We start from the raw sequence: 11,501 nt of genomic DNA on the forward strand, positions 1-11,501 counted from the left end.
CATAAAATATGTTTCAGCGGCCACTTATAAGGACTTCCATACCTTTTATAAGTGATCTGAAATTGCAAAACTTTTACCATGACAGTGTACAGTATTAAAAACAAAATATCTTAGTTTTAAACAATTTTGCAAACCCTGGAGTTACTTAAGAAGATTTTTTGGCCAAGTAGTTGCGAAATATACCAAACAAAATACATTCAATGGCTTGAGCTACCATACAAAAACTACCTTTTTAATTGTATCTTCATGAGCCCAGGTTATAAATAGTTCCGCTGGCACAAGAACATTTTTTACAAGTTCAATGTAAGCTTTCAATTCAGTTATTTCCACATCGTTTAGGTGTGAACTTAGATTGTTTGCCTGAAAGTGTATTTTGGTTAAGTATTTTAAAGTTAAGATTTTTTCAGCAATGGCTTTCAATTAATTGCACTTTAAGCTGTAGAACATTGCTCTTTAACCCGTTTAAGGTGCGCAAAAATTAAATGGGCGTGCACCAGTACGAAAAGGTATACAAAAGTACATCACAAACTTGTCACACTAAACAAATAAATTTTACAAAAACAGTTGTTTAAGAACTCAGCTGCTTCGCACGGTTTTTTAGTTGAAATGATGATATGCATAATTGCTTAATGATTTTTCATATCGCTTTTTAGGTAAACAGGGTGCATGAGTTTGATACAATAAAAAGGGTTTATCAAACAAAAAAATGCTGAAGTGGACTACTGTTGAACACTGGTTAGCATTATGTATAAGACAACAACCCAATTACAATTTCTTCAATCTGCCAAGCAACAACAAATAGCATAAGTAATATTTAATTTGGGTTACCTTTTTCTTAAGAAAATTAATGATTGGACTTGGTTCTGATAAAACTAGATTTCCACAAAATAAAACTGGTAGTCCAGTTGAAGGTGACATAAACTCAGCATTGTGTTTCTGGATAACCTGAAAAATGTGGTTTGTTCCTGCATAAATACCACAGGAAAATGAATACTGTAGTAATTCATGATTTGTGTTCTTGCGTGTTTATTCTAGTCAACAGGGTTTTATGTCCTGTTTGAATGACCCTGTGGTCACTAATGGGTTGTCCAAATTATTAGCCATACATAAAAAAATTACCTACAAAGCGATGCACATGGTAACACGTGAGCTGGCACAAGGTGCATAAACGAACAAGTAGTAACGACTGTCGTTTCCCCACCCATGAGAATAAAGCAAGTTAAATTCATTCTTTCAATTATTGAATTACATAGGCAAATATTCTTGCCAGAGAATATAGAAAAAAATCCAATCCCAGCAGCATAAATTTTTCTCAACAATTAACTATTGGGTTGATATATATTACTTTCACACAAAACCTGTTACCGTTTTACCTTAACTCTTAGTTCAGTCATGTGCATAAATACTTGTACAGTGAGAGAAGCTGCATTTTCATTCAACAGTATTTGGCTCTCTGTATATAAAACAAATGTCAATCGTAATTAATTCTTCCCAAGTTAAACATTTAACATACCTTCAATTGGTTTGTATAAAGTGACGTTATCAGGCCAGTTCTCTGGTGCTACAGAATAGAGGAAATGCATTTAAAACGGTATAATAAAAAGATCAAAATACCACCTTTTAATAACTTAGCATAAACCAAAAAAAGTTGAGTGAATAAATGTAACTTGCTTTTCCTCGCACGTCTGGAAAACGACAGTCGTTAAACTCGTTATACCATGTTAGCTTATGTGTTTTGTTTCATACACCTCGTACTAGATTCTGAGTTACCAAGAATTTAACTTTGTGGGTGATTGTTTTTGATGTTCAAAATAAAAAAAGATCTTACCTTCGATTTGAGACATTATAATCTCGTGGAGTAATGACATTAGTTTATAAAGCTACATTTATACGAAATTTCACGTTCCAAAAATGTTGACGGGGAAATCCCCATTGTTAGGTGAAAGTCCTGACGTCATCGAGTTAGCAAATTTTTCGAAATCGAAATAAATCACAATGTTTGCAAAATGTTATTTTTTTGTGTGATTTTTTAACAATAGTTGAGTACTACGATCTCATTTTACCCTACAGTACTATGTAACAGAAGCTAAGCTAAAAAAATTTGCTTTTGTATTTACAAACGCTATTTTGAGGTAGGCTACATTGTGGCACCCCCAATAGCCGTCAAGTTAATAGGTTTCAGATAGGTTATTGTTTTTACCAAAAAAGTCAAGTGCGCCCATATAATACTTATGTATCGATTAATGATAAGAGCGTTCAACACGAATTCATTAATTTTGTAATGATATAAAATGTAACACCCGAATATTAATAACACTCGATGCTATCCGACCATGGCTAAAGCATATTTGTGTAGAATTATTTTTATGTTACAACATTTCGTTGGCTTTTTAGTGCTTTCGAATGGGATTGCTTCAGAAAAACTTTCTTTTGACGAGGTATGTTTATTTATAATTTTAAAACCTAAATTTTTCTAGTTAAACAGTAGCTTTTAAATAAATAATTTAAAATGTGGATTGGACTAAACAGGCATATTAAATGTATATAAGGTAATGTGGGGTAAGATGGTTACGTTGTTAACGTGTTAGCACATAATATCCCGCATTTTTAATCGATTTTTTTATAATTAACCACGCTTTTCAGTTAGTGTACATTTAGTCTTTTCGTGAAAATGGGCAATTATAGTGTGCACTTTAAAAGACAGGTAGTTGGTTTTAAAAACGCTGAAACAAAAATGTCAGATGTGCTACAATACAAAAAAGTGTCACTCAGCTTTGAACGCTTATAGTTAAAATACTGTGGAAAATGTAGCCCCTTTAATGTATTCCACGATATAATATTAGTTTTGTTGTTCAGGACTCGTTAAACAACATACTAAGGGGCCACAACCATTTGCGCACCCATAATGCAACGCCATCGGCAGCGGACATGAGGTTTATCACGTGGGATGACCAGCTCGCCAACGAGGCCTCCGATTGGTCGAGCGACTGCCAATATGACTACAAGGAATATTTTGAATTAGAGAGATGGGAAAATATAGGCCAGGTTAGATTTTATTTACCTGAAAAGGATATTATTTGTCTTGGCTTTCAATTTTTTTACTGAGAGTGTATGATCATTGCTTTATTACATTTTTTACAGTTTAACAAAGAATCTTTTTAGTACTATGAAAGAAAATGAAACTTTGACCGTCTTACGCAAACCTACTATAGCCTACATAACGGAAAACAGCATTATACGCTGAAAAATTGTTTATGTGGAATCTATATGTAAATAAGTGTCCGAGTTTCATTTTCTTCCATGTAGTACCCTCTAGTGGTGAACAAACAATATTTACATAACTATATGGCCATACTCTCTAACAGAGTTCTATGTTATAGAACTTCTACATGTCAAAGGAGGGAGTGGAATGGACTGCCGATTTTCAATTTAAGCCGCTTCTCAAATGGATGTGGCAGCAACGTAACTTCAACCACACAACGTTAACTTGTAACGATAATTCGTTCTGTTTAGAATATGTACAACTCATGTGCAGCAAAACTTATAAAATCGGGTACAGTTTAGGATTGCAAACATAGTAGGGTGGGGGAAGATGGGACACTTTAAACCGTTGCTAATTGGTAAAAGAACAAATAGAATATTTGGATTATGTGTCACAGGTTCCACGTCTTCGCCCACTCTACTTTACTGGTGACACAGTTGTGGTTACCGCAACCCTATAAGTAAAGGTTGTAGATACCAGTATATTATTTGACCGCTATACTGTCTCTAGCCCAGAAAACACGGGTTCGATGCTCGACACTGCCATCATATTGTGAGCCGATGTTTTTTGAGGCAAAACAAAACTACAGTTAAAACGAAAGACTAAACCATTCATTCATATACTCCAGGTGTGGTGCGTCACGATGTCCCGAAATGAACACTGGTTCGAATAAGGCACAAAACGTCATCTTTTACGTTTGTTTCTACGGACCGAAATGTATGTATATGTTAATTTTATCATTGGTAGATTATTTTGGCTTTTGTTTCACTAAAGACAGTTATTGCTTCAAAAAAGCGTGGTAACTAATGAGCGGGCATAAGGTATATACGAAACAAGCCCCCATAACGACTGCCCCGCCATGCGATAGCAAATTTACATACGCATTCATTCATTCAGTATACTTCTTCTGTTTACATGTATATGCAGGCGACTACACTTTACATGAGATTGGCAGTATGCCGTACAAAATTGGGGACCAGTGCTCACAGTGCGAAAACGAAAACGACACTTGTACCAAAAACCTGTGCGAAAACGGGCAAAGAGACAAACCTTACGTACACAAACAAAAAACACCATCATGTGGGGGCATGACGGGGCCAGTTATAGGAGCAATAATGGCGACATTTGCTGCAGGGGTTGTGGCAGCTATATTGAAAAAGATCACAAGCAATGTAAGACAACTACATCTCAAGTAATAATTACCCATTTTATATTATAGGGCAGGGTATAAGATAGTCCTTTTTTTATTTTATATCTCCCCATTTGGTTGTAAACAAAAGTAATACATATAGGATTACGTAATCGTATATTCGTATTTTCACAACTCTAAAAGCGTCAATTAAAAGATAATTCAAAAATAAAATTGGATAAAATTGGATACTATTTGCAAACGGTATATATATCTATCTTACTCAGAATAACCGTATAGAGAAAAAATCGTTACAGTCAGTTTTTCATCAACAGAAAGGTAAAATCAGCCCGACACAAGAGACAATACAAGATAACGATGTTGATTTGAGTGAAAAACTAAAAGAACGGGCAGACCCTGGTGATGGGACTTCAAAACCAGCCACACCGATTTCCGAATCTGCCCGAAGTTTTCCGAAACTTTCCGACGATGAAGATACCCGTGCAGCGCAGTTCGATGAGCCAGAAAACGAAAAGACACTGAATGAAAATGCTGTTGACGATAATGCTGGGAGCCACAATACTATAAACACTGACATTACAGAAGACTGTCCTGCAAACGATGATATTAAACTTTCTGATGCTACAAACTCTGAAACTGCAAATTGCCCCGAAAAAAATGACGACCAACTGAAAACGCCAGATGAAATTTAAACAGTATAACGTAACTTGGATATTAACCAAGCAGGCTGCAACACATTTTGGGTGTGTGAAATCGTCTGCGTGAAGTTCCTATGAGGAAATAAGTTCCGGGCCGGCTGTTTTTATTCAAAAGTCAGTTTTACTAGGAAGAAAAATTTGTACATTTTTGTCAACTGCACAAATTTTCGACAGCAAATTGTTGGAAAAATGATTGCTGGACAGAAGTGCTATAATGTAACCGTGTAATTAATTAGTACGTGTTATACTATCTTATTTTTGTATATAGCTATAATGAATGGTTTCTATGTGTGACACGCGTAACTGCTGGAGGCCTGTGTGTTATTCGGTAAAGAAAGCACGGTGTTATTTTATTAGGTGTTTTTAGGTGTGTTGTATAAACGAGGGGTACCTGTTTATATATATATTGGGGTGGGGAAAGATGGGACACCTTTAACACATAATAGCCAATCCTGACCGTGTTTTAAACAAGTAACTATATGGGAGTCGTCGGGGTACGGTTTTATATTCCTTTGATTTTTCTTTGAATACTACCAAATGGTACGACAAAGTGAATGAAAAGGTGTCATGTCTTCCCCACCCTACTATAACTTTCCGTATTTAATTTGCCGTCTCCTCTGAGCAACTAAGCATGCCATTTTGACACACCAAGGCGCCTTAAAAATCAACGCAAAATAGCAATTATTAGCGCTCGATATCAGACTGAGGCAGTTAGTACTGTGCTGTTTGGTAGTTACTGTACTGATACAGTTACTATTGGACAGTTACTATTGACCAGTTATATAGGCATTTAGAGGAGAAATATAAAAATAAGTGAAATTGGTTACTGTATAGTGCTGTTTAATATCTCAGCTAAAACAGTACCATAATGCAGTTTCGCGTCCTCAGTGTAGGATTTAATTGCAAATAGAGAAGTAACGACTCTGTAGATCAGTGTTTAATTAGGCAAACATTTAGATTTTAGACTGAGAGTATCATATTATAGGATGGGAAAGATGGAACACCTTTTCATTCATTGTTTTTGACTCATGTGGTAGTAAACAAAGAATATTCACAGAATTATAATTCCGCATCCTCACGACTCTTATAGACCGTTGTTAATTGTTTAAAACGTTCAGGATATTTGAATATTAAGTTCTAAAGGTGTCCCATTTTACCCCACAGTATTATATTATAGGTAATTATTATATTCTGTAACCAAATGATAAAAGATACCCTGCTGTACTCTGTCATCTGATGACTCGCAAAAGTTTCGTTAGACGAATACACGACTTGAAATCTTCATCTTCATACACCTTGTAGACAGGCTACCAATACGAAAAAGTAAGTTACAAATTTATGTAGTATCACATGTCGTTCCAAAAGCCCCGAAATAAAAAATCTTAATGACTGTAGGTTGCGGTGCAACGCATCACGTATAGCAAACCACTGAAAATTATTATAGGCGTAGATTACCAGAAAGCATGGCGATATTTAACAGTTTAAGAGTCCTTAGTGTATAGTGTACATATTTAACACGACGCGCTGTGCACATACTTAAGATTTCTGCGAATGTTGTAGGCCTATATGCGGGGCTTTCTATAGTTCACAACACTTATAAAACAGATGTTAATATTCTTTATCCACTTCAGTATTAACCACAAAGAGGTTCTTCTAAATGTTAAATATACGTCATATAGTCCCAAATATTTCGTCATAAGATTCTCCAGCACTTGACCGTATATATCGATTAACTGTTCAACTTTGTAAATAAGGCAACCTGTAAATGATAAAGGTTATGCGAAAGTTGCTCCGCTATGGAGACATACAGTAGGCCTACTGCACTGCACTGGCCGGCCGGGCCGCTCCAAGTTTGGTTTCGCGAAAGTCTTCCCGGTAGTCTGATACGAACTGTATTTTTTAATTAAGACCATTTTAAAAGCGCAATCATGTTGGAAACCACCTTTTCAACTTTCATCTATATATAGTAGGGTGGGGACACTTTTTCATTCTATTTTTTTATTCCATTTGGTTGTAAACAAAAAACATTCAAAAATTATAAAATCGCATCCTCACGACTCCCACTGACCGTTGTTAATTGTTTAAAGTGGGGAAGATGGGACACCTTTAAAACATAATATACAAATATCCTGATCGTGTTTTATACAAATACCAACGGTGTATGGGAGTCGTGAGGATACGATTTTATAATATTTTGAATGTTCTTTGTTTACTATACCAAATGGGATGAGAAAATAGAATGTAAATGTGTCCCGCCTCCTCCCATCCTACTATATAAATAACAGTTGAACTTCAAGGAATGTGCAGTATGTTTTTATTACTGATTCTTTCATCGTACTGGTTTTAAATATATGGGCTATCAATATTACTGCAAAGATAAAGCAACAAAAATATTTGTTATTATCTATTAATACAAAATTCATGCGTTCAATTACACAATGCTTTTGCGCTGGTTCTGTAACCGAAAGCCCGCGGCCGGCGCGGACCACAACTGGCGTTGATTGCCAGTATTGGCACTTTTACACGATTAGACCTTTCATTGTTGATTCCAAAAAGCGGGTCTTTAAACGAAATTTAAACGAAACCGGTTTTAGTTGTTTATTGTTTAACCAAAACCTAAGCAGTTACCATTTATTTTGTAACTTACCCAATACAAATGTTGCATTCAAGGTGATTATAGACAAACGTGCTGATTGATGTGATAAAATGTATGTTTTAAATGGCTAATGTTTCTATTTACATTGTCAGATAATTTAAAAAATTGCCTGTATAGGTAATAGTATATAAGCATATCTACCACCATTATTAACTTTTATATTTTATTATACAGTTGGGTGAACTCGATTTTTGTGTGTTCCGTTTTCGTCAAATGTAAGCGCTCTTGGTTTGCGAACTAGATTTTCTATAAGCATACATTATACGGGCATAATAACAAATTCAATTATTAATCAAACTTAACAAGGATTTTAAATTGTCCCGTCTTACCCAGACTGTTTTGAAATTTGGTAAAATTCCACCTGGTGCGCGAATCACTAAATAGCACCTTGCAGGATTTAATACACTTATTTAAGGTGTTGTCAATTACCAAAGGTATGGGACAGTACTAATTCTTGGTATCCGTCATACATATTGAAAAAAAAGTTATCTATTTTGAGTTTGAAAATTGGTGTTTAGTTCCTGTTCATTAACGCTTCGTAAAAGTGAGGCTTTAGAAATATGAAATTTGGGTGGTAACAGTATTCTATCTGATCCCACAGTACTATAAATGTTTCTGCGCTAGCCACACTTTGTTATCGAAACTACCAGACTGTTACCTCGATTGCTTTACTTAACATCTGTTGTGTTAATTATAGTTGCCGTTAGTAATTCAATTCTCCATACATGTTGTTTTATAAACCGCATACTTCCTGTAATTCGTAAAGGGCAAAACTCCCGTAGAACATTTGGCAAACAGTTTTTCTAAAATAAACGGATGACGAATTATTTCTAAAACCGCGGCTAATAAGTAAATAGTCCCTAGGCCACCTGATAACTCAGACATACAGTAATGCGAAAAACTGCAACATAAAAAAAAAACAAATTACGCCATGCCGAAACCATTAAGAGGATGTACTTGCAGGAAATGATTTTTTCACTGTTCCACGAGTTTTGAAAAAGTATATGTTTTTTTCACAAGCCATGTGTTTTGACAATATAAATGTATAAATAGGGTGGGGAAAATGGGACAACATTTTAATCTATTTTTTCTCGCCCTTTTTGGTAGCAAACAAAAAGCATTTCTAAAACTATAAAACTCAGGATATTTGTGGTGTTCCGTTTCCCCCATCCTACTATATTATTTTAAAATATTTAAATACCACACATAAAACATTTAATCATTTTCTTGGACCTTTCACCCAAAAGAAGCACCAACTATAGAAGACATGCTCGACAGTGCGCATGCGCGTATGAGCACGCCCTATCTACAGAGGAGCGCGTGTACAAAGCTCTCTTTGGAGGCACAAGTTTAATTGGCCGGGTAAAGATATGGCCGACAGTGCGCATGCGCGTATGATCACGCCCTATCTACAGTGAGACGCATGTACAAAACTATCCTGCGTCAGAAGTTCAACTTAGCGACGCGTGTGCACACAAATGAGTTGCACAATCGAAGCGGTGTTTTTACCGCAACGACTGCTGCTGGGCAAACATGAAAATGTATATAAGACGTCTCGGTTTGCCACATCTACAAGAAGAGAAGATTAAGTCTTCCTGTGGAAAAAGAAATCTTCGTCCGCCATGATGAAACTGAAACTTCTTACGATTCTCGTCGTGCTGAGCTATGCACTTGGCAAACCTGTTCGCGACAAGAAAGTGGAACTTAACGGTAAGTTAAACTTGTTATTCGGATTTTATAACATGCGTGTTACAGTCGATGATAAGTATTGGAAATTTAAACAATTAACAACAGCCTATGAGAGTTGTGAGGATACGGTTTTATAATTCTTTGATTTTTTTTTGTTTACTACCAAATGGGATAAGAAAATAGAATGAGTAGGTGTTTCATCTTCCCCCACCCACTATATATACCGGACTCGGAGGTCGCTCTTCGGAGACGTCGCTTACAACGAAATTTGCGATAGATACTTATCGTAAGGGTATAGAACTATAGAAACTCCAATATCCATGAGTGTAAACCGCCATCAAAACGTAAACGGGAATCGGCGGAATCGGCCCTGTTTGTTTAAGGAATGCGGTCATCTATATCGGAACAAATGAGAAATACAACGTTTCCATGTCTTAGGGCTTGCTTGTGGGCTTGACTACAGGCTACCGTTTACACCAAAAACCGCTCGCATTTCCGAGTTGCCGTACGCCTGTGGTATTGGGTGTGTGTTTAGATCTGGTTGCGGACTAGGCTCTTAGAGGTATTCCTATTCTCAGTAGAAAGTGGTTGAATGTCGGACAAACGACCATCTGTTCTGCATGGTCGCGTGGAACTCCGCCGTTATAAAATCGTAAACGTTTGTATAATGTAGCACCACGCTAAGAATTCAATAACTGATTCATAAAATAAGTTTATTTATGTCTTTGAATACGATAGCACGACAACAAAGATATATTGCGCGATGGACAACTGCTCACTGAAAATCGCCATTTCAAAAGTCTCCCGTCACCTTTTTACTTATATGCAAACCAACTCTTAATTGTCACACTTCCCATTAAGTGCGCGTACGTATGATAAGTGGTACTCAAGATTTGCACACAAGATAACAATGCAAACATGAGATTATAAGTAAATTTATAAACAACTATTGACTTAAGCAAAGAAGCTTTTTGACTAGTTGAAAAACTAATAGGCGAAGCCATCGAAAATCCCACTACTGGTAACTTGAATTACCAAAAATATTCTGCGCAAAACAGAATAAGGTGTGGGTTTTGTAAAACACCTAAAATGTAAATTCCACAGATAAATGCTTTAACTCTGATGGCAAACCATTCAGTTCTGATCCATTTGAAAAACCTGGAGATTGTGACAACTTCTACCAAGTGAGTTCTCAGACTTTTTACATTTGACTTCTAATTTGTGCATATTAACCATCTTATTCTTGGTTCACAGTGTTCCAATGGTTATTTGTACACAATGCCATGCGCTCCAGGAACTGCATTCAACCCAGCAATTGGTGTGTGTGATTGGCCTTACAATGTTCCTGGTTGTGGTGAAACAAGCAATACCCCACCACCACCACCCATCGATACAATTGATCGTAAGTCCATATACCGATATAAATGTAACTTAAAACCTACAGCAAGTACAAACATCACTATATATATTTTTTTGGTTATTACAGAATAAAAACCAATTCCTTTTATTTTGCAGTCTTATGTATGGATTCCGATGAAAAACCAATCAGTTCTGATCCATTTGAAAAACCTGGAGATTGTGATAACTTCTACCAAGTAAGTGCTCACACTTTTAAAATGATTTCTTTTTTTGCAATTTTAACACCACATTTTTATTGATTCACAGTGTTCCAATGGTTATTTGTACACAATGCCATGCGCTCCAGGAACTGCATTCAACCCAGCAATTGGTGTGTGTGATTGGCCTTACAATGTACCTGGTTGTGGAAGTGGTACCCAACCACCACCACCAATAACAACAACAACAAATCCTGGTATCATTCATCGTAAGTTAAAACTAGTAGAGTTTTTTTGTTGGTCTCATAGTCAAAGTACAATGTTTTGGATTATAGCAATAGCAACCATACACCAGTAATCAAAATAAATTTAAACTAAAACAGGATTCTGAAATTGTATGTAAAACTTTTACCAATATCTATTTTGTTTAGAATTATGTATGGATTCTGATGGAAAACCAATCAGTTCTGATCCATTTGAAAAACCTGGA

The 11,501-nt window shown here is 36.0% G+C and overlaps 3 protein-coding genes across 6 annotated transcripts in view; 2 read left to right on the forward strand and 1 right to left on the reverse strand.

Annotated features, from left to right (window-relative positions):
* Positions 1-5: 5 nt before the first annotated feature.
* LOC101243371 (metaxin-2-like) lies at positions 6-1,963 on the reverse strand (the record flags this gene model as incomplete). The annotated part of the gene is made up of 6 exons (XM_004227133.4): positions 1,829-1,963; positions 1,514-1,561; positions 1,374-1,453; positions 829-945; positions 229-360; positions 6-56 (listed from the first exon to the last, which is right to left on the reverse strand). Coding segments are annotated over exons 1-6 (468 nt in total), but the record flags the coding sequence as incomplete, so codon positions are not given.
* A 93-nt stretch (positions 1,964-2,056) lies between these two features.
* Positions 2,057-5,560, forward strand: LOC104266604 (GLIPR1-like protein 2). Its single transcript, XM_009863240.3, has 6 exons — positions 2,057-2,438; positions 2,857-3,045; positions 3,381-3,553; positions 3,891-3,979; positions 4,190-4,434; positions 4,727-5,560. The coding sequence occupies exons 1-6, from the start codon at positions 2,334-2,336 to the stop codon at positions 5,102-5,104; spliced, it is 1,179 nt and encodes a 392-aa protein (XP_009861542.2). The 5' UTR covers positions 2,057-2,333; the 3' UTR covers positions 5,105-5,560.
* A 3,776-nt stretch (positions 5,561-9,336) lies between these two features.
* The window catches only part of LOC100183074 (chondroitin proteoglycan-2-like), a 13,417-nt gene continuing 11,252 nt past the window's right edge, over positions 9,337-11,501 (forward strand). The window contains exons 1-5 of one of the 4 annotated variants that reach the window (XM_009863236.2): positions 9,337-9,476; positions 10,560-10,639; positions 10,710-10,857; positions 10,971-11,050; positions 11,121-11,280. In XM_009863236.2, the coding sequence (XP_009861538.1) occupies positions 9,389-9,476; positions 10,560-10,639; positions 10,710-10,857; positions 10,971-11,050; positions 11,121-11,280 (556 nt within the window). In that variant the 5' untranslated portion in view covers positions 9,337-9,388. Of the gene's footprint in view, positions 9,477-10,003; positions 10,108-10,559; positions 10,640-10,709; positions 10,858-10,970; positions 11,051-11,120; positions 11,281-11,501 lie in introns of those variants that run through there. The other 3 variants (XM_026838729.1, XM_018815836.2, XR_003396857.1) reach the window with 3 other exon arrangements.

The sequence above is a fragment of the Ciona intestinalis genome, unplaced genomic scaffold (genome assembly GCF_000224145.3).
Source record: "Ciona intestinalis unplaced genomic scaffold, KH HT000105.2, whole genome shotgun sequence".
Classification (NCBI taxonomy): Eukaryota; Metazoa; Chordata; class Ascidiacea; order Phlebobranchia; family Cionidae; genus Ciona; species Ciona intestinalis.